This window comes from Bos javanicus, chromosome 20 (genome assembly GCF_032452875.1).
Source record: "Bos javanicus breed banteng chromosome 20, ARS-OSU_banteng_1.0, whole genome shotgun sequence".
Taxonomy (NCBI): domain Eukaryota; kingdom Metazoa; phylum Chordata; class Mammalia; order Artiodactyla; family Bovidae; genus Bos; species Bos javanicus.
Window position 1 is genome coordinate 8600432 of NC_083887.1, and position 27545 is coordinate 8627976.

At 35.1% G+C, this 27545-nt stretch overlaps 1 protein-coding gene across 4 annotated transcripts in view; it reads right to left on the reverse strand.

The window, feature by feature from the left end:
- Positions 1-5114: 5114 nt before the first annotated feature.
- TNPO1 (transportin 1) overlaps positions 5115-27545 on the reverse strand; it is a 94146-nt gene continuing 71715 nt past the window's right edge. For 3 of the 4 annotated variants that reach the window (XM_061393294.1, XM_061393295.1, XM_061393296.1), the window contains exons 14-25: positions 25389-25560; positions 24451-24537; positions 22932-23039; positions 22641-22799; positions 22155-22242; positions 19214-19312; positions 18906-19001; positions 16061-16136; positions 15085-15184; positions 13008-13082; positions 11873-12015; positions 5115-10770 (exon numbers count right to left, since the gene is read on the reverse strand). In XM_061393294.1, coding sequence (XP_061249278.1) covers positions 11908-12015; positions 13008-13082; positions 15085-15184; positions 16061-16136; positions 18906-19001; positions 19214-19312; positions 22155-22242; positions 22641-22799; positions 22932-23039; positions 24451-24537; positions 25389-25560 — 1168 coding nt within the window. In that variant the 3' untranslated portion in view covers positions 5115-10770; positions 11873-11907. The remainder of the gene's footprint in view (positions 10771-11872; positions 12016-13007; positions 13083-15084; positions 15185-16060; positions 16137-18905; positions 19002-19213; positions 19313-22154; positions 22243-22640; positions 22800-22931; positions 23040-24450; positions 24538-25388; positions 25561-27545) is intronic. The other variant, XM_061393297.1, reaches the window with a different exon arrangement.

Consider the following 27545-nt stretch of genomic DNA (forward strand, 5'->3'; position numbering starts at 1 on the left):
AAACTCAATATTCAGAAAACTAAGTTTATGGCATCTGGTCCCATCACTTCACAGCAAATAGATGGGGAAAGAATGGAAACAGTGACAGACTTTACTTTTTAGGGCTCCAAAATCACTGCAGATGGTGACTGCATTCATGAAATTAAAAGACACTTGCTCCTTGGAAGAAAAGCTATGGCCAACCTAGATAGCATATTGAAAGGCAGAGACATTACTTTGCCAACAAAGGTCCGTCTAGTCAAAGCTATAGTTTTTCCAGTAGTCATGCATGGATGTGAGAGTTGGACTCTAAAGAAATCTGAGTACTGAAGAATTGATGCTTCTCAACTGTGGTGTTGGAGAAGACTCTTGAGAGTCCCTTGGACTGCAAGGAGATCCAATCAGTCCATCCTATGGGAAATCAGTCCTGAATATTCACTGGAAGGACTGATGCTGAAGCTGAAGCTCCAATAATTTGGCCACCTGATGCGAAGAGCTGACTCATTAGGAAAGACTCTGATGCTGGGAAAGATCAAAGGCAGAAGGAGAAGGGGATGACAGAGGATAAGATGTTTGGATGACATCACCGACTCAATGGGCAGGAGTTTGAGCAAGCTCTGGGAGTTGGTGATGGACAGGGAGGCCTGGTGTGCTGCAGTCCATGGGGTCACAGAGTCGGACACGACTGAGCGAATGAACTGAGCAATGTATGAATTCCTGTTACCATGTTCCCTAGGTGTGTTGTGAAGCCTTTTCTGACTCTAGTCAATGAGAAAGCAATCTAAGGTTAAATTTTCTGTGAACTCAATATTCTTTGCGTATTTTCTATTGTTTTCTGACTTGTAGGAACTCTTCATAATTTAAGAAAATTAATCATTTTCTGTAAAAGGAGCTGCATTTGGTGGCTTCCCTGGGGTGGCTCAGAGGTAAAGAATCCACCTGCCAGTGCAGGAGACATGGGTTTGATCCCTGGGTCAGGAAGAGCCCCTGGAGAAGGAAATGGCAACCCACTCCAGTATCCCTGCCTGGGAAATCCCACGGACAGAGAGGCTGGAGGGCTACAGTCCATGGGGTCACAGAGTCAGACACAAGAGACTAAAGAACAAGAATTTTTAGTATGAGGTTGAAGTAGGAATCTAACTTTTTTTTTTTTTTAACAAATGCCTACCCGGTTTTCCAGCACTTGTCAAATAACCCTTTTTTCCGCCCCCCACTTAAGCGCCATATCTGAGTTTCATGTGAAGCATTTAGGTATTTCTGGTCTTTGTTCTTTTAAGCTGCCTATACATGAATCAGTTTAATTCCTGTAGCCATAATTAAACACACACACCTGTTTGGGACTGTCCCATCCTCATTACCTGTTTTTTTTACAATTTTTCTGGCTTCTCTGACTTTTTCATATAAATTCTAAAATAACCTTGTCTAGTAACAAACAAAAACTGTTGTTAGTCTTTGGGGATGTCTTAACTTTCAAATTTAAACACTACATGCTGGTAGTCATTTAGGGGAGTTATCTATCAACTCTTGCCTGTTCACGCTTCAAAAGCTTCCACATTTCTTAAATGATCCAGTTTTTAGAAAACAACAAAGCTACTTCACATGGTCTTGAGGAAAAAGGAAGCCTATGGTCTTCTGGAGGGAGGGAAAACAGCCCTCATTCTGATTCTTCTACAGCCATAAAAAAAATCTGCCAAAACAAATGCCCTCCATGTTGCTAAATATAAATTCTGTCTTGTTCTATACATCAGAACATCAGGCTTCTCTTGTTTTCTTTACTGAAGCCTTCAGACTTCATTGTTGGGAGTTTCATGTTCAGTGCTCCCATCTTCCCTTTTTCCTGTTCTCAGATGATGTTAATTCAATCTCATGGTTGAAAGCACATTTACACACTTTCAATTTTCTGTCTATAGCCACATTATCTCCCCTGAACTCCACCTACCTACTCCACTTCTCTTTATAGATGGCTCAAACCAAATGTTAAGATATTCCATATTTCAGTTCACATTTCATCCCTCTAGCTGCTCAGGTCAACCCCAAAACCGTAAGAGCCATCCTTGGTTTCTTTTCTCAAACCCATTTCTAGGATGATTGCAAATCATGAATCCTTAGCCTGAAATCTTAAGTCACTCAGCCGTGTTTGACTCTTTGTGACCCTATGGACTATAGCCTTCTAGGCTCCTCTGTCCATGGAATTCTCAAAGCAAGAATACTAGAGTGGGTTGCCATTTCCTTCTCCAGGGGACTCTTCCCAACCCCAGCATCAAACCTGGGTCTCCTGCATTGCAGGCAGATTCTTTGCCATCTGAGCCACCACCAAAGCTCATCCTTACCCTACAATGCTCCTTTAATTTTACTCAAGGGCAAAACCAACACACCAAACATTTTACTGTCTCATGACATTTGTCCTTACTGTTACTTTTGTTAGGGGAAACACTTGACTGAAACTGCCCACCCTGACCAGGCACCATAGTAACTATTTGCATGCGTTATTTTACAACAGGAGGTCCTGGCAAGGAACATGGAACTAATAAGCCACCACTAACCAAAGAATTCAGAAAAGGTCAAAAGGAGATGTCAGGTTCTTACCAACGTCCCAGACTCCTTCTCGGCTGGGCAATGCACATGCCACTAGTTAGGACCCTGAGTCAGTGTGATTGGCCAGGCAAATCTGGAAACTAATCTCACCACCATAAAACTTGAGACTGTGAGCCACATGGCAGAACAGTCCTCCTGGGTTCCCTTACCTGCTGCTCTCTGCCCAAGTACCCCTTCCCAATAAAGTCTCTTAGTCATCACATGTGTCTCCAAGGACAATTCATTTCTGAATGTTAGATGTCTAAAAGCCCCCTTTTGGGCCCTGAAAGGGGTCCCACGTCCTTCAAACCTCCGAGTTGCCCCCAGACAGCTATAGTTTTACTCCAAGTTTTTGCTGAAATGACCCCCTTCAGACTTTCCTCTGTTCACTTACCCCATTGAAAACATCTCCACCATCACTTTCCATTTCATTGGTACCTGCCACCAGGTAACACTGACTCATTTGAAAAGACCCTGATGCTGGGAAAGATTGAAGGCGGGAGAAGGGGACGACAGATGAGATGGTTGGACAGCATCACCGACTTGATGGACAGGAGTTTGAGTAAGTTCCGGAAGTTGGTGATGGACAGGGAGGCCTGGCATGCTGCAGGTCACAGTTGGACACGACTGAGCGACTGAACAGTTCCTTATCCACCTTGCTGTAACAGAATGTAAGCTCTGTAAGACTGTGCCTGTAACATAAGGCTCAGATATTTAAGTATGTAATGTGAAAATGACCTTATATGTAAGATTTCCTAAAAACAAAATTATAAAATCATGCTATTTAAATCAGAATTTACAGCACAGATGGTAACACTCACTGAAGTTGCTGAGTGTGAAAACTAGTACAAGTTTCTATGAAAGAGACCTCCTGTGACATGTAATTCCAGAAAAATTGCTGCAGATGTAGGCATTTAAGTATAGGGGCATTCATCTATCTCCAGGAGTGAAAAATGAGAAATAACTTCTGAAATGTCCAACAATAAGAAGGTTGTGTAAATTATTTATAGAAGATGATATAGCTATCATGCATATTAACAGGCAAGTTTTATTATTCATATGTGCACACAAAGATCAAGTCATTGTTATCATTGGGGGGCAGTTGTATGAAATTCATTTAGAACTGTTCAGTTGTTTTTCTTAAAACTGTTTAATGAAGTTCATCAAAAGGTCACATAAACTTGAAAAGGAATACTTAGTATAAAATTTCAATTGTCAGAACAAAATGGCTGTAATATGCATAGAAATGAATTACACTAATAACTGACACAAAATCTCAAAGGTTCTTAGTATAACAATTTTCTGGGATTACTTTTCCCAATGATTCAGAAATTGGGTTGAATTTCTAAACTGTGATTTGTAAATTGTGTTGAACACTGGAGATCTACGAGGATGGTTCAGCAGGTTCTTTTACATCAGGTGAGCACAAGACTCTGAGGTTAAGGACAAGACGGCAGCTTCCGCGTTCACCAGAGCAGTAAGGGAGTCCAACCTCAGAGCTCTGAGGGCCACCTGCTACTTTTCGAATCATTCCTCAAGAACCACATGTAATGCAAATAACCAGAGTTAGGGTGATAACTCATTGAAAGGTAACAAACACCCATCTGTAACAGTAAGTATAAAGTGAAAACATCTTAAACGTTGTACTTTAGTTTCATTACAATGTTAAAGATTTACAAAAGATTTTTAGATTCAGGCACATTTTAAGACCTTAGCAGCTAATCAGAATGATGAAAAACTTAAGGATGAGGCTGGTTTTATCTTCTTCCACAACCTAAGTCCTGGAATCTTTCTTGATGTTTTAGAACAGCGTGATAGCCAGATGTCATTCCCTCCCACTCTTCTCCAACACAAGTAAGGTATCTCAATGTTTCCATGCACAGGTAACAAAAGGGAAAAAAAAAAAAAAAAAGGGACTTGGGAGTCCCATTTCTTTTAAATTTTCTAGGTTGCACTAATCTAACCTCAAGCACTTTGCTTGCTCTAAAAAAAAAAAAAAAACCACTTGACAGTTATGTACACATTTCCTTTTAAATAATTATATTTTAAATTAATAACATGCAACTGTAATAACAAGTCACAACCTTAAGAGGAAACTACTGCTTTTGTAAATATTAATTTCCAAAATTACAAGTCTTTTATCTTTTCTGGAGGATGACCAGAAAGCCTAAATAGGCCACACATTCACACACATTCATGCAATCTATCCTTTTCAATGTTTTATTCATGACTTCACTTAGTTTAATTTCTTTTTTTTTGCAGAGCATCATCTTTTCTTCCTCCCCCACTGGAAGCTGAACCTAGAATCAACTCTGTAGAAATACATCAATAACAGAAGTTAAATGTAGGGAAAATAGGTTTTTTTTTTAACTACACTATACAACTAATACTCAATTTTAAAAAATACATGGTGTCAAACAAGAGTGTACTGAAGTGTAAGCTAAAAAACAGGCCCCTCAAAACAAAAAACAAGGAACACAAGACCTATCTGGACCCAAAATGGGGGGAGGAGTGGGGGAAGAAAGCTTGTTTCCTGTCATTAAAAATCAGAGTGAAACATCTATAGTTAAACAACTTTATTAACATAGTCAAGCAGTGATTAACATTCACATCTATTATGTCACATCATACAAATGTAAATACAAAATTACTACAGTACAATATATATTCTCTGCATGATCCAAAATATTTGGTGGCCCCAAAAAACTCTCTTTAAAATTCAGCAGCTTATCAAAAATTAAAACCGTATTCTATTTAAAATGAAGATCTGTTAGCACAGAGTTTGACTTCAAGAAATATCAATTTAGTACAGTTTGAGAAGTTGCAGGAGGATATGTTTGAAGGACACATTCTAACATAGTGTGGCAGGTACAAGAAACATCAGATTTAAAGCTTTTAAGCGTAACTCATACAACCTAAGTTGTCAGCAGAAAGATCCAGTTATTTATAACTAAAGCTATAACTACTAAATTATTGCACCCAATATTAACATGAATATTAAGTGTAAAACTTTTATAATATGAAGTCATTAACCACGTTTAAACATCTTCTCACAGATGATAATCTATTAAGCAAAATTACTTATACAGTATTGTCTTATTATTATCTCCATAAAACTCATCCAATCTTAATTTGGTTATATATCCACAGAGGAACAATGAGGCAATATGGGGAAAGAACAGCAGGACCCCTTTATGAGGCTGGTATTGGGAAGGAAATCAACACTGCCTTATAGGCTAACCATATTATAGTAAGCTTTTAGAAGATAACTGGACTTGCAAAATAGCTAATTGTGAAAAATACCAAGCCATCTTTAAGGGGATTCTATGGTAGATGAACAAAAATAGTAATAAAAGGGAAAAATCCTATCTTCTTAGTTAGTGATATAATGCTTGGCAAATAGATTTGGTTTGATTTTAAAATGTACAAGAGGTGAAAAAAACAATCACCTCTTTAACTTCCCTCAAAATCATGCACACATTAAAAAAAATAAAAACAATACATTCTGGGATACAAATCACAATAAACATGTGTATCTTAAAATTAATAAGCATAATAATTAGGCATAAAGATAAAGAATCCCTCATATATAATACTAATGGGGGAAGATCTATGTAAGACTGAAAAAATTAGTCACAAGTCACCTGCAAAGTGTACAAGTGAGAAAATTTTAAATAAAACAATTTTTAAGAGACATTAGAAACATCTCTAATACAGTATGACTAAGTACTAATATAATGCATTTGCATGGTATTACTAGATAATATTGTTAAACAGTTCTTTATTGATCTGACTTTTATTCTAGATTATTTTAGGCCCTTAACCTGAAGACCATAGTTTGCATCAAGATTTCAATGCCTACATTGCAGTAACAGTACTAGTAGTGACAGTTAAGTGTTTTCCCCCTTGTATTATTTGCAAAAATAATTCAATAAGCGAAGCTGTGTGTAGTTTAAAGGGCTACTAAAGAAAGGATTTAAATTGCAGTTATGCATGATACACTCTTCTCTTGGGAAGAATGTTTTTGCACCGTTATCTGTTAATACATTCAATATGAATAATATAGATGAACTATATGGAGCAAACAAACCTACTTTTTTCTTTATGGCAAAGGATTTAAGTTAAATTTAGACTAAAAGATTTAAGACATAATTAGTTTAGTTCTGGCATTTCAGCTATATGCAGGGTAATTTAATACACGACAGAAAATTTTCCACTCTACTATCTTAAAAAGAGTTTGGAGAAAAGGAGAACCAGACTGAATTCCCTTTCAAGGTAAGCCTGCATGCCAAAGGGCTCGCCAGTAAGGACTTATACCGCCATGGTCTGCTAGACTAAGAATTACAAAATCAGACTAAATGGAAAGATTCTTCATGAAATACACTAAAAAAACAAAACCAAAGAATGTTAAGTATGATGACCCTTTATAAGCATATGTCACCAAAGAAAGAAGGATACAAGAGTATTCACCTGAGATAAAACTTGTATCTGAATATTTTATAACTGAGTAGACAAAGCATTTCAATAGAGGAAAGTCAGTTGAGATTATTTTAAAATATACATCTGATCCTATTTTACAATATATGCAATTTAAGCAATTCAGATCAATGAAAAAGTCTTAACAAAAAAAATCACAGTGTTTATCAATATGTTAATTACAAAATGTATGCTACTTATTTTGTTTTTAAGATGTAATGGCTTGGTTAAGTGTTTTAAAATCTATTCTTCTGAAATCTAACTTGCGTCACAAAATCAAGTAGCAATAATGTAAAGCATCAGAACTGGCTCTTAAAGATTATTTACATGTTGATTATTTGGAAAATAACCAACCAAAAAATATAAAAAAGTGTGATTTTTTTTTTACACAGTATGAAGTTATTAAAGAGATTAGACAATACAAAAAGCAAAGTTCTTTCCTGAATAAATGAATATCTGTGGCACTAAGTTCACTTACTAATGGACTGTAACATGGAACTGGCAAACATGCATTTAAACTATATTAAATACACTTTCTGTTTCCAACTTAGGTTGATCAGCAGCTTTTGTTCTGTTAGAATCCTTCAAAGAGAGAAGCTCAAACAGGAAAAAGAAGGCATATAAAACAGTAAACACTGACCTCCTGAGGTTCCTACAACATAAAAATATTCAAGTAGAAAATCTACATCACTTAGCAGCGGCTATTTCTGTAGTTGAGCACACTAACAGCACTTTAGTGTGTAAGGAGCAGATGAAGTAAGCCGTGCTTTAAGCATGCCAAGAGGCAGAAACACTGGAATGTAACAAAGACAAACTCACAATTTCATAGACATTCAGTCAACATTCAAAACTATTAAGACTACACCACAAGAATTAAGTTGCTTTATATATATATATATATATCCCATGATGTATTAAGTTTTATCAGAATAAATGCTAAATCAGAGCTTACCTCAAAAGATAACTTAAACTTAAATGGCTTCTGCAAATTCCTATGTTATACTATGTATCTGAAATACAATTAGGAAGAAACTATAACCTCAAGGGGGGGGGGGAACCCCAAAACCCAACCCCATCTCAGGTTGCAGTCTATTTATATGTTGTATTTTTAAATTAAATTTCCTTTTAATTTAAAAACACACGGACTACAAAAAAGGGGCACGACTTGTTACATATATAATTAGAAATTAATTTTTCTACTCAATTAGGTAACAGTAATGCTTTTCAGTCAATACAGAATTGTCAATCACAGATCCAGATAACTTTATTGAAGACTGTATGTTTTAAAAGAGTTCTTGAGAATTTTGTCTTTTCTCTCAATTTAAAATCTTTACTATTTATTCCAGAATATTAAAATATCTCCCATATTAAAAAGTTTTGGAGAACTACAGATCACTAGAAGTTGAGGATAAAACAGCTACCCTAATCAGCTTTTTAAACACTAACTAGGAAGCACATTTTGAGCTCCCAATGAGGCAATGGTACTAGAAAGCAAAATGCTACATACCCTTTGGATCCAACTTACGATTAAAAACAACTGGACACTAAAAATATGATTTAATTTCAGGCTCTACAGACTGAAATTTGCAAAGCCAAAGTAGAGAAAGGAAGGTGAAAGAACATGTTAAAAAAAATACATACACACACACACACACAACAAAACCCTTTCTGCATGCTACCATGCATTTGAATTTTTTTGAAACAGTATTTATAAATTCACACGCATACAGCTCAAACTTCAGTGCAATGGCTGTATCATTCAACACCTCTAGAGGAATAGAACCATGCAAAGAGGAGCAACTGCTTACAAAAATGGTTATTCAGTATTTATTCTGCAATGCAAAGGTGACAAACTAAAATATAAAAAGGCTGTTATGGCTTAACATTTCTGTTGCAGATTAAATATGCAGCATTGAAAAATGGAAAGGTGTGGCTTCATCTCTGACCAGCAGAGTTAAAAAGAAAAATCTCTCCATTTTCCTTCATCATCATGGGATACACTGTTCAGGCAATCCAAATTAATAAAGACTTGCACTTCCATATGGACACAAGATCAAGTGTACCAGTTAGGTTTTCACATTCACAGTATATAAGAAAATACACATGGAAGGAAAAGTAAAGGGTTAACTTAACAAGGATTTATTCACAGGAATACATGTAAGTAGAGAAAAACAACAGAAAAGCTAAACAAATGAAATGAAGAGGATCCAAACCCACTTTCACTCTGTAGCTTTTTACTTGCACCCCGTGTGCATGTGTCTAGGGCACTGAGGGCCACCAACATGCGCCAATACAGTGTAGGAACCCTGCATTACACCCATTAACTTAAACATATCTTTAAGATCATGCTTTGAACAAAAAAAGAAAGCTTAGAAGGCAATATGTTGAGTGGGAATAAACATTGAAATATAGCAATCATGTCTTCAACTTCTACAATTGTCTTTATGTGCCAACTAACATTTATGCAGCCTCTTACAGATCTTTTACCATGTAATTTAAGTTTTAGAGAAGTTTTGATAAAATCACTAGTAGTATATAACCATGCAGAAAGCACACCACACTGACAGCACAGAGGCAAAGATTTTGCACAGGTATATCAGCTTTCCACATTGTGCAGGTTACACGCGATACAATACCAATCTTATTCCTAACAGATCCTAAGAAGATTATTTCAAGGCCTAGCTGTAAACTACAGTACTTTATATCTATATTCTTAATAAAAATAAAATTCACAAATCTTAAAAAGGAATTTTAAATGCAGGGCTATATTGAATCGGTAAACTGCAACACAAACTGGCGCAACAGAGGTAACTGAATACCAATCTCACTCTATGTGATGCAAGCATGCTACTTTCCCACTAATTTAAAGTACTTTCAATCACTATGAGCCAGAACGCATGCCTGAACCTTAAACTGCACTTTAAAAAGAACAATATCTTGGCCTAGAAATTAAATCTAATGATGTACAACCATCAAATTATATCCACTACGTTAATGTCTTAATGAAAAATCAAGATGTCAATCTTTAGTTCGATATGTCCAGCCCCATTTATTCCTCCCTCCCTGCCCACCCCACAAAGGTAAAAGGAGTGACTCATTTGGCATTTCACAGGGTGCTTCATTGTTTAAATTTGTTTTGTTTTATTTCCAACTTTTTGGGGTACCTTAAACTGTAACTTCCAAGAACCTGCTTCTACTATGGGTAGGCAAGCTGATTTTAACTCTATTAGCTTTCATTTGTGTAGTTCTTTATCAGCATGCAAAAAACAAGGCCCCATCATGTGGGAAATTTTATAAAACCTTTTAAATTAAAAAAACAAAAACAAAACCAAAACCCTTTACTGTTTCTAATCCCCATTCTTAGGTTTCCTTTATTGTGCGCTATAGAATTTTTCTTCTTTCTTATCCCTATGCATCATTTATATGGTTCTTGTTTTGGTACAATTCCCCATAATATTCCAGAATGTACTGTTTTGTGAGTAGATAGGTTTTTTTTTTTTTTTGCTTCTTCACATCCAGTGCAGAGTTGTAATTGGAGATAGATTTCCACCCACAAAGGCTCCAGATGTTAAAACGTTTCCCAACATCGACTTAATACAGTGACGGCAACACCTCCCTCCCGCCCCTCCCAGTAGGGTTGGGATTGTACTGTATTCCCTACTGGTTTACCCTTCCCCCCTGTAAAGGGTAACATTTTCCCTGGGTGCAGAGGCTCCCTCATAGTCTCCAAGACTGAAGGACCTGTAAGAAAACAAAACAATTTCATACTTCAACAAAATTGTTTCTTTTGTAAGCCCAGTGGAACATAAAATTAATCAAGTAACAATACAATCACATGAAAAACTGGACAACTGCCCAAGATCACGCTGGTCAGTGAAGCCATGTTGCCTCCTTCTCCTACGGCTCTCAGCTGTCTCTTGCATCAGATACAGAAAGTGATGTCAGGCAAAGAGACGTGTGCAGCACTTTAAACAGATGAAATATGGCTTGTAGGATGACATGAGTCTAATTCTTTATCCCTATTTGTACAATGGATCTCAATGGCAGCTGTTTTTTCTTGAATTAAAACATTATCACCCATATTTCTAATATTTATAAAAGAGCCAACTTAGTGTGTCAGGCAATATATACTAACTCCTGGCACCACATATAGCACAGTATTTAATCCTTAAAATAACGTAATGAGGGAACAAAGGCTAAAATACCAGAATTTTAAAATTCTGGTATTTAAAATTTAAAATTTAAATTTAAAATTTAAAATTCTGGTATTTAAAATTAAAATTGTTAGTTTGACTTATGTCAGAAAAACTGAAAGAACAAGAGTCCAGGTAGACTTACCTCTTTACCACCCCAAATCAAAAACTAATCTTTCAACAAACAAACAAACAAACAAACAAACAAAAAACAACAGCGCTGGGCACAAGGTAGGGACTCAATAAAATATTAAGAATAAATATTGAATAATTATTTTTACTGAGACTACATTGAGTTCTAGTTCTACTTGGGTTTTCCCTAAAGTTCACAACACAGAAAGCTCTTAATATATAAAAGACTATATTTTAAAAAATTAAGAAAAGAACAGGTTGAAATTTAACTAGCGTACCAACTTGGATTTCCTTCCAAGAGGATTCAAAGTGGAACCATGCATTTTATCTTGCTTTGCTGGTTCATAAATAAATAAATCTGTAGACTTCACATAAGTCAATTTTAAGTCAAATGTAAGACTCTTCTACTCAACCTCTGTGGAAAACAAACAGCTTTTATTCTATTCACAGTAGTTCTAGATTGAAGTCCTAACTTAAGTTTTTCCATCCTGAAAAATTCCAAATTTCTTACAACTTACCCCTAATTTTGGGACTGCAGCTTAAGTATATGAGATTAAACACCATAAAAAGCTGCAAGACGCTCTTTTAAGGGAAGCGGAAACTGGTCAGAGAAACGCCTCCAATTTTCATCTCCAACTTGATTTTTAAATCCATGAAGGATCTGCAAAAAGTAAATAATCATTAAATAATCAGTAACAAAAGAGGAACTCGTATCTGCATAGCTTCTGAAATCAAACACTATTGATTATTCTAAAATTTTACTCATTTTAAAGTATTCTCAAACTTTGTTGAAATCTGTATCATTCCATGTCTTGCCCAAAAGCACCTCATAGGATAGACATACTGCACACTTTGCTTTGAGGTTAGAATTCAGTTAAGAGTCCTAGTAAAAGAAGTACTCTAAGCAACTCTGCCAAAATAGTAATGAAAAGCAAGCATAAAGGTATAGAATCCACCCAAGGGAAATTAAAATTTTTATGCCATATTTTCAAATTGAAAATATACAAAGCTTTGGGTTCATTGTTGCAACTATATAGTTCACTATTGAGGGGTGACTAGAATTAATCCAAGGGGGCATTACTGAAACAGACAGGTTTAATCCTTGCTTTGACTACTAAGACTGACTTTGTTCAGCAGATCATATTATACTCCAGTCTTAGTCATTTTTGAAAATACATCCTATTTTGCATGGGCCTCCCTGGTGGCTCAGATGCTAAAGAATGTGCCTGCAATGCAAGAGACCGAGATTTCATCCCTGGGTCGGGAAGATCCCCTGGAGAAGAGAATGGCAACCCACTCCAGTATTCCTGAAGAATTCCATGGACAGAGGAGCCTGGCAAGGGGACAGGTTGCAAAGGGTCGGACACAACTGGGCAACTAACAAACTACTTATTTAGTATAGCTGGGATAATGGGTCTACACAAATCAGTGGTACTGCTTGAGAAAACATTTTAAAAGTATGTACTCTATTGAAACTAAGTCACGACTGTATATCAAGAAAAGAAAGTCAACTTCTTTACCAAAATAAAGTTTACATAGTCTACCAAAACTGACTCAAAGAGTCTAAGTCTCATATGAAATAAAAACATAATTTATTTCCCAACTAGGACTGCAAGAGTTACAAGATATTCATCATAAAGACTTTTTAGTTACCTTACAGAACATGTCTCTCAGATCATCTTTTGGATTAATCCATGATGCAACAGCATCACAAAAAAATATAAAATCCTGTAATAAGCAAGAAATACATCTTATATTGATACTATATTTGTCAAGCACTACAAAAGACATATGTAAACCTCAGAATATATACCAAGAGAATCCTAGGTAAAAAAAAAAATTAACAACTATGATAAGGAATTGTAAGTGATTTCTTAATGGTTGTCCTTAAGACTCCACCTTATCAACGAATATCTAACTCATACAGTTTATATTAGAATTTAGTGCCTTCTTGTATTTCATTTTACATTACAGAACAAAACCCCAGTCTAGTAAATGTATAGCATCAGCAAAGACTGAAAGCATCAAATAAGCACCAGTTCAAAAAAACCTTCATTTATAGAATTAAAGAATTCTATAAATTCAGTAATTTTACAGTTCTGAATCACTGAGAATTTTAAGCTAGTTAAATATACATCAAATAAATTTTATTTAAAGTATATGAAAATTAATAGGCCTAAGTTTCAAGATCCATCTTCAGACAGAAATGTAAATGAAATGACCATTAAGTTAGAACAAAAATTATGCAGTTACCAATAGCAACTAATCCAACTCAACTCAGACAAACAAAAAAACTCCCAATGCTTAGACTGTTATTTAAAAGACAATCAGGTTATTCTGACTAAAAGAACAAGATAATAGGTATATACTTGAAATACTTCACTTAAGTATTTTCCATTTTCAACTATCTTACTGAAACAGTTCAACATACAAAATATTGCTGATGGTGTGAGATATAGACTACTTTAAATTTTACTATTAAATTCAGAGAACCTCATTAACTCCAAAATTCACTAATATCAAAATATATACATAAAACACATATTTAGGCAAATAAAATGCATGTGCCTAAAATCTATGGTTTATTCAAATTATGATTCCTATGTCTTCCCATATTGAAAGCTGATGTTAAAAATTTAAATTATATAATCATGCAAAATTTGTAATTGGTAGTGATTTCATGACTACACGTGTTACTTTCGTGTTCTTAAACGTTAATTCAAAAAGCAAAACAACAACAAAAAATCCCTATAGGAAAATGCTCCTTCTTGATATGGTATATACTACCCATCAGATACCTCTAAAACATATTTAAAGTGACAGAAAGTTCCTAAGCTTTGGGAAAAAACCAAGAAACTCAATGCCAGAAGGTTATTTTGCCGCTAGTGAAATTGAAAGATTTTATTTTCCAGTTCTATTTTGTGTACATGGTTCAGTGCCTATTTTCTACACATCAATTAAAAAATGTTCAAAGCACCAATCTCTCAAAAGTGAAAGGTTTTCTTGATACACTTTCTTTTCCTTACAATTTCTATCTGTTGAGGAATGTGGGGCATTTAACCTAAAGCCCTCAGCCTGTATTTCGTTGATTTCACACATCTGGTGTCAACCAACATGTTCCTTTACATTTTACGTGTAAGTTGGATCCAGACGTTTGATCAGATTCACGTTTGGTACTCTTGCCAAATAATTCTTTAAATGCTAAAGATGTCTAAATATAATCTGAACTAGTATAGGAAACAAAATAAGGATAATAAATCAAAGTTAAAGCAGTTATAATGGTTGACTCAGTACTCTTTTATTTACTAAATAAGAGAAAGAGTATCCTATTTAATCATTCTCTTAAGTATAGAGAGCCTCAAACTCAGGAAATTTACATTCACTGTTTTAGGAAGCATTTACAAATAAATGAGATCTCAAAGGATGAAAGAAACTTTGGCTTAATTCAAGTCAAGAATATAACTTTTATTCTTCCAATCTGTTATTATAAGCCACAACAGAAAAAAAGATTTAAAAAATAAAAATAGATATTATCATTTCAAGGTATTAAGAAATATACATTGAAAACACGTTTCAGTATCTTCAGTAAAAATAATTTTTAGATAAAATTATTTTCATAAATATAAAATAGGTAAAAATTATTTTCATAATTATAGTTTAAAAATACCTCCCCTCCTTTAAAGTTTAATAATTCAGAACATTAAAAATTAAAACCTTATGAACATCTTACTTGGATTACTCCACTGGGATTCACACTGATCATGGTACAAATCCCACGAAATGCTGAATCCTTTTCCTCATTGTCCCTTATGTTTCTCAGAGAGGTGCACCTATTAAATTATAGAATTGAGTTTAGCATTTAAGTAAAAAGTAAGTTCAACTACAATTCTAATGGACAGTATTTAATGGAATAAGCACCAGAGTAGAGATAATGTTTATATTCAAAGAATTTTCATAAAGCTTAAGCTTCTCATACTATATTATGTTAGGCCCATCTAGTCTCAATACAGTGAAAACCTTCAAATTCACAATTCTTACCAACAGATTGCATCTAAGTAATAACAACTGATTTTAATCTCCCATTTACACTATTAATTAGCTTGAGCCAAGAGTAAATTATCAATTTTTAAAACTGTATTATGACTTGTATTCCATTAAACACTACTAAAAATGACTTGAAAGACTGTCAATTGAAAGAAGCAGAACATAGGATATACTGCCACAATAGAAACTATTACTATACAACTTATGGTGTAGATGTTTAATTTTTACATTAACAAGCAAATAAGATTTTTATACATAACAAATTTAAACATGTATTTCTTAATGCAATCCAAATTTTCAAATTAATTCTAAAAAGGAAACATAATGCAGAAACCTAAAATTTATAGAATTTGCATGCATCTTTATTTTACTGGTGGATATTTAAATGCTTTTTATGTATAATCAAGCTTTTTAACACAGCAAGCATGTGACAATCTTATCCCATGCATCAATTAGTCGTTAGCCACAACATAAAATAAATATACATGACGATGCTACTGAAAACCTCACAAACCCGATAGGACAAGATTAGTCACATGGTTGGCAATGATTAAGGATTGTGATTTTTGTAACCAACTGAAAATATATCTAAAAGTGAGATAGAAAGAGAAAGAAAGAGTGAAGAAAAATGAATTAAAAAAAAAAGATTGAATAATACACACCAGGGTCTTATAAACTGCTGTAGCATGGGGGCCACCTCTTGAGGACAAACGTAACCAAGACGACCAATTGTTATTGCTAAGGTAACGCAATCACGGTTATACACCACCAAACGCCAACCAAGACATGAGCAAATGAGGGGGAAGGAGAAAAAATAAAGAAAAAACAACAAATAACTCAGAAACAGAAACCAACAGAATTTGTGTATGATAATAAACATAAGATTTCACCAGTGCTGTTTATTACCACCCCCTATAATAAGGGGCAGCAACATATATGGCATACTCTTGGAAAAAGAAAAACAAAAGGAATTAAAAAAACTTTAAAGATTGAGAGAACACCAAAAACCAGGATGAACTGCTTTTCTCGCTCAATCAAGTGTTAAAAGATATTCTGTTAATAAAAACGATGAGCGGATTAAATAGCTATAGATTCTTCCTTCACAGTCAGTTAAAATTCCAGAGTTTAATAATGAAATCTAGCCCCCCCTCCCAAGAAATAATAAATGTAAATGATTACATTTCTGAATGTCTGTTCAAACATACTTCTCAGAAGTTAAAATCTTTCTCACTTCTTCATACTGCTTTTTAAAAGTGATTTTTATTCTTTGCAATTATCTAGGAATTTAATCAAAATTTTGGTATATTTTTGGTTTGTTTGCCAACATTTCCAAAATAAGCCAGTGGACCATTTCTTGCCTGACATCAAAATCAATGATCAAATTTTAGGTGTTATGGTACATACTGAATAAATGGATTGGAGAATTGCTGTGCTATGTCAAAATCCCATTCCAAAAAAAACAATTCTAATGGTAACAATTCTAATTTCAAGTCCTATTTGACAAAAGGAAAATTTAGTCCACTGTAATGGCATGTGATATGCGGACCAAAGGAACAAATATTCTGTCCTTGATATGAAATGCACAGCACAAAATGATAGATAATAAAACATGATTACATGCTAATATTTTATTTTAAAAAATCTGAAGTGGGACTCAATCAAATATAAATTCACCATCAAAATTCAGTTAAGTTCTTGAACTTACAAAGAGCTAAAACAAGTGCAACTCAGAACTGCATTGTGCAGTTCAAAGGTACATACATATAAATACATTTATACACAATGGGAAAAAAAATACAAACAGAAAACAAACCATGAGGTGCTTTAATGGTGTTCTCTCAAAAACTTACAGGTTAACCTTTCATAAAAAAAGGGTGGGGAGGGGGGTAAAGAAAAATGTTTAAGGATTACTTGAAGCAAACTACACAGATAATACTAAAATCCAGCAGATTCATATGAAGCAAGAGAAAGAAAACCTATGTTCAAAAGACACAAACTATGCAACATTCTCATTAAACAGGCAAGTATGAACAATCCAATGAAACATGCGATAAAGCAGATGATGGTCCATTGAGAAAGTTCAGTGTAGGATATACTAATTAGAAAAAAAGCAAGTAACTGCAAACACTAAGGAATTGACTTTATGAAATATTAAGACAATGGTATTAATAATTAAGTTGCTAAAATCTACAGATATTACCCACAGACAATTTTAATAATTAATCTCTCCTCCTTTGGGTAAGGAATAAGAGAAACATTTTCTGCAGTCACTTGTGATACGAATAATCCAGTGAATCCCAAGTGTATTTCTTAATGGTACAAATTCAATCCATCAACTTGAAAGGCATTATCAACTACCTCTTTATTTACTTAGGGTAGATTCATACTTAGAATATAATCTTATAAATAAAGCCAATTTGTTCAAGGAACTATATAGCAAATTCACCAGCTGATATCCCACAAGAAACTTTAATATACATTACACTCAACATTTATTTGCAGTTATGCATTCACATTTAAAAATAAATAAGAAGTTTTTTAATGTTCAACAGTAATTTTATAATGGCAAGTGTTTCAAATCTGAATGTCATGTATAGGTACTGCATTCTAAAGAGATAAACACCTGACAAGATTTCATAACCATCCTACACATAAGTTTTTGAGCTTTTTAGCAGGAAAATCTAATTCACTTTAAGATACAAACAGTACCCATACAGCCAAACAGTCATATAACTGTTTCATAATTAAAAGACTTCCTTCCATACCAATAATCACATTAGGATATAATAAACTTTCTACAATTAAAAACCATAAAATTAAAATACCTTTGAAGATAAATTTATTTAGAAAAACTTATTTAAATCTTTGTCCAGTATTTTGGTAAGGTATTCATTGACTATGACTATACTGCTGGAACTGTCTTAGTATATAAAGAAAAAGACATGCCTGATTGAAAACAAAACACTTTAAAAAATCATTAGCAATGTGTTCTATAGTATGGAAGGTACTCTTTAATATAAACATGCTCTCTATAAATGCAAAAGAGAAACAAGCCTTCTGAATAAAAATCCCACAAGATACTGCTCAAGTTCCCAATTTGAAGAAAAGTATACAACAAAATACAAAATACATATGCCATTATTAAGACTAACTACCACAATACAATCTATTTTGGGCTACATTTTTACATATTAAAAAAAAATTCTCCCCAGCTAGCAGTTACTCTGAATTAATGAAAAATTCATATAGTTATCTGAGCTGGGGTCCATTTTAGGGAGTATTAAAACACTGTAGCAGAGGAAAAAAGTGTTTTTTGGAAAGTTTCTGGAAACTGGCTATGGAATGAAGCTCAAACAGTTCATTTCATGACTGAGAATCCCAAACACCCGTTAATTAATAAGCTGGGTTTCTAAAGCTAGCTTTGCTTTGGTTTCTCTACGCATCTCAACTTAAAATGACAAGGCAGATCGTTTTCTCTCCACCGTTAACAGTTCAGTCGTATGGTACCTGTATTCTCTAACAACGTCTTTGGTGTGTTGGGTCTGTTAATGATTTCTACAAGCTGGTGCAACACCATAGGAATGTAAGGCTGCATCTCTATACCTAGATCATCCCCGAGAGAGAAAACAAAAAAAGAAACGTTTCATTGTTAAAATATCAATGGAAAATAGTTGCCCCCTTTACTGTGATATGTTATATATTTACATAGGTAAAGCTCATTAGAAAAAGGCAATTACAAAAATATTAAGTTATCTAAAAATTTTTATGTTTGTAAATGGGAGGCGGGGGTGGGGTGGGCAGGGTGGGAATCTTACCCATTTGAATGGAGATCTCTCCAATTGCCCATGTGGCATTATTGCAGACTGAAATGAATTCTGGATTGAGGTTGGTTCCCAATATTGGCATGAAATCAGCTAGGAAAAAAAAAAAAAGCTTTTGTTTTGTGCTTTAAAGGACATCTACCAGATGGAAACTGAAACCTAGGCAAAATATAACCTTTAAAAAAACAAAGTGTTGGCAATAATTATCTTAAGAAAACGAAGGAGGAAATATCTGGCCACTGAACTTTCATGTGAAGTAGCCCCAGTTTCGGAGAAGGCAATGGCACCCCACTCCAGTACTTTTTGCATTACAGGCAGATTCTTTACCAACTGCACCACCTATAATAAGCAGCAAAGCTAGGATTTGACCCCAGGCAGTCTGGCTGTGGGAGAAGGCAATGGCAACCCACTCCAGTACTCTTGCCTGGAAAATCCCATGGATGGAGGGGCCCGGTGAGCTGTAGTCCATGGGGTCTCGAGGAGTTGGACACGACTGAGTGACTTCACTTTCACTTTTCACTTTCATGCATTGGAGAAGGAAATGGCAACCCACTCCAGTGTTCTTGCCTGGAGAATCCCAGGGACAGAGGAGCCTGGTGGGCAGCGGCCTATGGGGTCCCACAGAGTTGGACACGACTGAAGCGACTTAGCAGCAGCAGCCCCAGTTTGGTTTCATTTTAAGTATCATTAAAAAGAGTGGTCAGAGTAACTTCTCTTGGCATCAGACAGAAAATTTTATTTTAAATATCTCACTTTAAAAGTGAAAATATGATACAATAGGAACTTCTTCAAAGCTGGTTTTTCACACACAAAGAATTTTTTAAATCAATGATTTTGGTTTTTATAGTAATGTTTACTCTAATGTCAGATTGTGGTCTCTGAATATCATCTTCCATTTAAAAGGAAAAATGGAGTGTCAGTTCATACTGACACTCCAATAACTAACATGAACAAAAACTAAACTTTTGAAATATAATACAGGACTTGTGCAAGATGCTGGAAATCAATTTGTTCCTTTCAAAACTGGTAAATAAAGATAAAGAAACAAGCAATAATCCTGCCTCTTCTATATGATTTGTCAAAGTCAGTCACTCAGTCATGTTCAAATCTTTGCGACCCTATGGACTATAGCCTGCAAGACTCCTCTGTTCATAGGATTCTTCAGGCAAGAATGCTGTAGTAGGTTGCCACTCCCTTCTCCAGAGGATCTTCCCCACACGAGGACTGAATCTGGGTCTCCTGCATTACAGGAAGATTCTTTACCATCTGAGCCACCTATGGGCAATAATTTATTGATATGGGAAATATCTCTACATATGTATTCTCTCTACTGTATGAAGAATTAGAATATCATTTTTTAATCCCTAATAAACCAGTTGATTTCACAATTTCTCAGTCTCGGCAATACTGATAATCTGGGTCAGATTATTCTATTGTAGGGGGCTGTCTCACATTACAGGATATTTAGAAACATCCTTCACCCCCACCCACCAGACACCAGTAACACCTTCCCTGTGTAATAGTGTCTCCAGATATTTCCAAATTACTCTTGAGAAAACTAACCTAGAAAATAATCCACAGTTTGTAACATTAAAAACAGAGAACAACCAGACACTGTGTATCTCTTAAAGGTACTTGACCTATAAAGTCTTAAAAAAAAAAAAAAAGAAATCTTTTCGTACAAATTTAAACTCAAAAACTTCAATCAGGTGGAAAGTATTTTCAGGACAAGGTTTTCCATAAAGCAATAATTCACCACAATTTCATTTAGAGTAGGTAGGCTTAAACTTGATGCCTTACTTTAATACATCATAATTAATGTTATTATTCAAGTTGAGAAACACATTACTGAAAAATACAACTGGCAATTGAGTGAAGGTCAAAAGATACAACCTTTTGGTTCTAAAATAAGTTCGGTTCTGGGGGATGTAGTATATCATAGTATGACTACAGTTACTAGTGTGTGTGTGTGTGTTCAGTTACTCAGTCATGTCTAGCTCTTCGTGACCCCATGGACCGTATGGCCACCAGGCTCTTCTGTCTATGAGATTTTCCTGGAAAGAATACTGGAGTGGGTTGCCATTTCCTTCTCCAGGGAATCTTCCCAACCCAGGGATAGAACCTGTGTTACCTACCTACATCCTCTGCATTGGCAAGTAAATTCTTTACCACTGAGCCACCTGGGAAGTTCACAGTTAACAATACTGTATTGTTTATTTGAAAGTTGCTAAGACAGTAGATCTTAAAAGTTCTCAATCCACACACAAGTCTTGATATATGCCAATTACAACTTAAAAAAAAAAAAACAACAACTGGAGGGGGGCCTCCCAAAGCACACTATATCATCAAATGAAAAAAAATTTTAACATGAATATTTTAAACAAGATTAAATGATGGGGTATACAAATGAAGAAAATTAACCAAAATTTGATTTAATTTATGGGTCTGACAGCAATTCAGGTTACATTATTCAAGCAACTGCTTATTATCTTCACAAAAGGCTAAGCAAACACTATGCCACTAAAACAGGAAAAAAAAAATTCATTTACTTTTAAGAAAACAGAAATTTCCTACAGTTTATGCTGATTTATCATGAGAAAACCTAATTATATTATTATTTCTGGGTACCTCTACCAAAAAGAAAGAGGCCATTTAAGAAGTATCTATGAACTAGCATATAGGACCAAGGTTTACAGGTGGGTATGTCCCTTACTCTAAAGCAATACTTTTCCAACTTTTCTTCAGCAACATGAACACCTAACGAGCCACTGAAATGATGGTGAATTCAAGGAAACAAGAGAATAGGGGTTTCCAAACCACCTGCTTCAATCAGAGTAGATTTAACCAGTACATGCCTTCAGTTTAATAATAAAAACCACCAGCTGATGAAAAATAATGTTAAAAACCACATCACAGCAGTAGAAAATATTCATACCTATACAAGGTTTAACATGCTGAAAGCAAGCTTTTGTCAGGTCACCTAGCAGGGCGAAGGAACTCTGTCGAACCTCTGGCATTTTATCCTGAAAGAAAGCAGCAGAAATTAATCCCAATGTGACACAGAGAATAATCTGGTGTATGAGATAGCAAAAGAGACACTGATGTATAGAACAGTCTTATGGACTCTGTGGGAGAGGGAGAGGGTGGGAAGATTTGGGAGAGTGACATTGAAACATGTAGAATATCATGTAAGAAACGAGTTGCCAGTCCAGGTTCGATGCGCGATACTGGATGCTTGGGGCTGGTGCACTGGGACGACCCAGAGGGATGGTGTGGGGAGGGAGGAGGGAGGAGGGTTCAGGATGGGGAACACATGTATGCCTGTGGCGGATTCATTTTGATATTTGGCAAAACTAGTGCAATTATGTAAAGTTAAAAAAAAAAAAAAAGTTTCTGTTCATTTTAATTTAGTAAATCTCACCTGCATGCACTGATACATTAGTGTTAGAATGTTACTTCGTGCTACCAGCTGTTCAATGTTGCCTCCAAGTCCTTCAGCCAGGCCACTGAGTAAATCAAGGGCCACTATCATAAAATCTTTATCTGGAGCCTCATATTGATCCGGTTGAGCATTGTTCAGCTGAAATTACACACAATTTTTTGAAAACTTACTTTAAACCAATTACTGAAAAAGTTTTTATGCATTATGCCTATCCTTAGAAAAATGTTTCTGATGCCAATAAGGGAGAGATATAAAAACTTGTTTAAATACCATGGCTTGTGCAAGAGTCTTCTGCACTAGGTTCACACAGCGCTGGTACACAGGTTCACAGTACGGAAGAAAGCCAGACTGCAGGGCCGTGGCGACTGAAGACAGGCACTAGAAGGATAAAGCAGATGCATGTAACACCTCCAGGTATAACTAAGATTATGATAAATGCTTGAAAGAGTGCTCAATAAAAATCTTGGTCATTTCTACTCTTCTGTAGTATAGCAGTTTATCTTTTCACACCTCTCTTTTGGATGCGGTTGTTGCTGCTAAGTTTACTAGCTGGTCAAGGGAGGTTTCCTCAGAAAAAAAACTTAAGGTTTCTATAATGAACACTATCTTTCAGGAACAAATTTCAGTATTACGTATTCCTATTTCTTCTCCTCAAATATGAGAGATTTATTTATCTTCCCATCTTGGTCAATAATGTGGGTAGATCTCAGAATGTGGGCACATTCTGAGCCTTGCCTGGAAGTAAATATATTTAGCTATAATTATTATTCTTATTCTGTTGGGCCCAGAATTAGCCATTGCTCTTTGTCACATAAGTTTTTACTTTGTTGGGTAGGGACCATTCAAGGCAGAAGTGGTGACCCCTGAAATAACAGGGGAGACTAGAATGATTGATCTGGCTCTATCAAAATCAATTCATCCAGATTTAAGTTGGCACATTTGAGTGTGTGTTCAGTTATTTGAATAGCATATAAACTTGGTGGGGCAGGGGGAGGTGTTTAAAAAAAGTATTTAAATACATGAAAAACAAAACTTCAAACTATATAGAAAAGGTGTCAATGCTACTTCACATGTATATGAGTATATATATGCATAAACAATAGACTAAAGAATTTAAGCTATATCAATTATGACATGGCTGTGTATCTACATAAAGAAATACAGTTAAGTAGAAATAGACATATACACACACACACACACACACACACACACACACTCATATGGAAAGATCTCCAAGGATAATTTACTATCAAGTACAACAGGTTAGAAAACACAAATTCAACAGTTTGTCCCTGGTGGCTCAGCAGTGAAGAATCCCCCTGCAATGCAGAGACAAGGTTCAATGGCTGGATCGGGAAGATCCCCTGGAGGAGGACATGGCAACCCACTCCAGCATTCTTGCCAGGAAAATCCCATGCAGAGGTAAGAGGTGCCTGGTGGGCTACCCTACATGCGGGGCAGAGCTGGACACGATGGAAGAGACTGAGCATACAGGTCAAGTTATATGGAGTTGCGTGTTTATTCAGCATTTTAACAGAAATGGTTCAGAATGTAAATTAACACTTATTACATATAATCATCATAGGTCTGAACATGTGTTTTTTTGATGAAAAACAGGTTAATTAAATGTTGCCAGCTTAGTATACCTCTGAAGGGAATGGCTACCCACTCTAATATCCTTGCCTGAGGAATTTCATGGACAGAGGAGCCTGCCAGGCTACAGTCCATGGGGTTGCAGAGTCTGATGCAGCTGCGTGACTAACAAACATACACACGGTCAGTAGCATACCTCAAGTAAAGGGAAGAGATCTTTATCTTCATCCTTTAACATGTTCCATTTCTGGATCAGTGGAGGCATTAGCATCTGGATATATTCCTAAATTACAATGATGAAAAACACAGAAAGCTCCACTATCATATGTAAACAAGTCCATAGCGAGTCTATGAAAACTAAAATCCATTTAGAGTAATTGTATAAAATTTTTACAGAAAGAATTTTAAGACTTATTCTTTGAATTTTTTTAGTCCCATGACCTGAGACATGTAATATGACTTGCTGTTCAGCAGGTTATAAATGACAAGATAAATTAAAGACATTTGTAGAAAAAGATTCATAATCATTTAAATGTTCTAAGACAGAAGAATCCCTGCAATCAAATCAATAAACAGTCATCATGTAAACAGGAGCATTACAAGTAGTCTAACCTAAGACATTAGGAAACCCCCTACCAAACAAAATCAAAACAACCATCAAAGCAAACCCACAAACAAGTGTCTTGCACCAAGTGTTAAGCATAACCTATAAACACAGACTATTTCTTAAGATGTTTAACAGTGTAATCATAAACATGAAGTCTATTCTTCAGCAAGGGGATTTCAAGCTATATTAAAATTCAAATATTAAACCCCATTTACAAACAGATTCATCCATCTCTTCTATTCTTAACTCTGAAATCCAGAGTATAAAACCTTTATCCCCTTTCCTTTTGTCACTAAAAAAGGTGTTGGTATATTCATGTGATAAACTGTTCTAATTTTCACACCCTGCACATATTTCTTTTTTTAAAATATTATTTAAAAGTACACTTGCAATCTTTTTCAGCCCTATAGTCTTAAAGAAGAAAACACTAAGTGTTCACACCTCCCTAAACATTTTTCAAATATATATTGAGTATAACTATGCTTTATATTTGATTTTTCTCATAATGGTTCATCATAGATACTTACAGGTTTGTTTAAGTGATGTCCCACTGAGTCTGCTAAAGTTCCTATGGCATCATAAAGAATGAGCAAGTTCTTATGCTGGTATTTACTAAATGCAAAGACCAAGGTATCAAGTATATAAGCAAGGTAAGGAACAAGTTCTGTACAAGCCTCCTCTTCAAGGGTAGCAAAGGCACTATAATTTAAAAAGGGAGAGATTACTGTTGTAGAAAAGAAACAGTTCACAACAGAGACAAGAAATTAAGTATAGAGTTTAAAGAATACTTATTTACACGCACATCTCCCTACGTCACCACACCAGATACTTATTTTTATCATTTCCTTCCCATTCCTTACCACTTATTTCAAAGAGATTGACACTTATGGGTATCTGCTTAAACAATGGTAAAGTCGAAAACTGCTGGTTCATTCAACAATTTATTTGGTGTTTACTACTTATTTAGTGTCTGAGGGCTGGGAATATAGCAACGAACAAAACAATGTCCCCTTTCTCAGGGAGTTTACATTTTACTGATGTTCCAGACTAATGACACCAGAATTAAAACTATTAAAACTTACATTACCATATGTAACATAGATAGCCAATGGGAATTTGCTGTATGGTTCAGGAAATTCAAATAGGGGCTCTGCATCAACCTAGACAGGTGGGATGGGGCAGGAGATGGGAGGGAGGTTCAAAAGGGAGGGGATGTGTATACCTATGGCTGATTCATGTTGAGGTTTGACAGAAAACAAAACTTTGTAAAGCAATTATCGTTCAATAAAAAACAACAACAAAAAAAAACCCAAAAAACTCTTCACCCTTCACTTGCATACCAAGCACCACAAAAAGATAGAAGCAGCTTTAACAGTGTGTTTGAGATGTCTGAGAACACAGCAGTATCATGGTCTCTCAAATGCTTCTCTTAGAGGGAGAGGGAATGAGGTGCTGGCAGCCACAAATTTTCAACTATAAGAACAAATTCCAAAGTATCTAATACACAGCATGGTGATGACAGTTAATACAGTATTGAGTCCTTAGAAGTTGCGGAGTAGATTTTCAGCATTCTCACAAAAAAGAGTTACCTGTGTTAATCCTGGTAAATGTTCTACCACGGTTATCTGTATTAAATCATCATTGTTGTATACTTTAAGTATTGCAATTATGTTTGTCAATTTTTCCTCAGTAAAGTTTAAAATTTTTTCTCTAAGCCCTACACTATACATAAGAATGCACAATGCATTTGTTATTAGAAATTTGTTTACTTGTAGCTTATCTGTTAGGACAAATACACAAGAAAGGAACAAGCTCTAGGGTCTCGGGCAATTACTTTACCTTATACCTAAATTTTTCTTGACTTTAAGGTGTATCTGGCCCTTCATTTGTGAAATTAAGGTTATAGTATTCTGTCCTAGCCAGGCAGGAATTTCCTAAAATGACAGGCTTAAGCCATTTGTTAATTAAAGTCTTGTTCATTAACACTGAACTATATTTCTTTCATGGCACTTTCCACAAATTATATACCTTACTAGCCTATAAATTTTAAGATGGCAGAGACTGTACGCACAACATTTTATATATGTCTAACAATTAGTAAAAAAAAAAAAACAAAAAAAAAACACCTTGCTGAATGAAACATCTACCTTAAACCAAATATAATGTGTACCCTCCCTTCCCTTGAAAAAAAATTTGGTGCTATTAATCACCAAAGCTCCCTTGTTTAACTTTCTTTCATATCATTATGAATTAGAACTCTTTCAAATCTGGTATAGTCTAACTACACTTAAACTTACTTTCCTCTCTTTCAGCAGCTATTTCTTCCTTATTAACAAAGTGAACAGTAGAAGCAATTCTACTTGAAAAATTAAGAACTATAAACATAAATGGCAAGCATTTTTAGAACATGAAGATTTATTTCAGAAAACTGAAATATTCATAGTAATGAAACCGCTGATCTGATGAACAGACAACCCCAAATGCAACTGACAAGAGTGGTTACTGGAGTTGAACCACTGTGGCAGATGGGTCGTCACCGCGGGACTTCCTGAGGAGTTATGGAGCTGACTGTAGACTAAAAAAGTCAATCCTGCTCAAACTTTTGTATTTCTCCAAGAATAGGACTCTTGCCACAACCACTCCAAATATCTGTGGGAATGAGGGTGAAAGATAACGCTAATGTT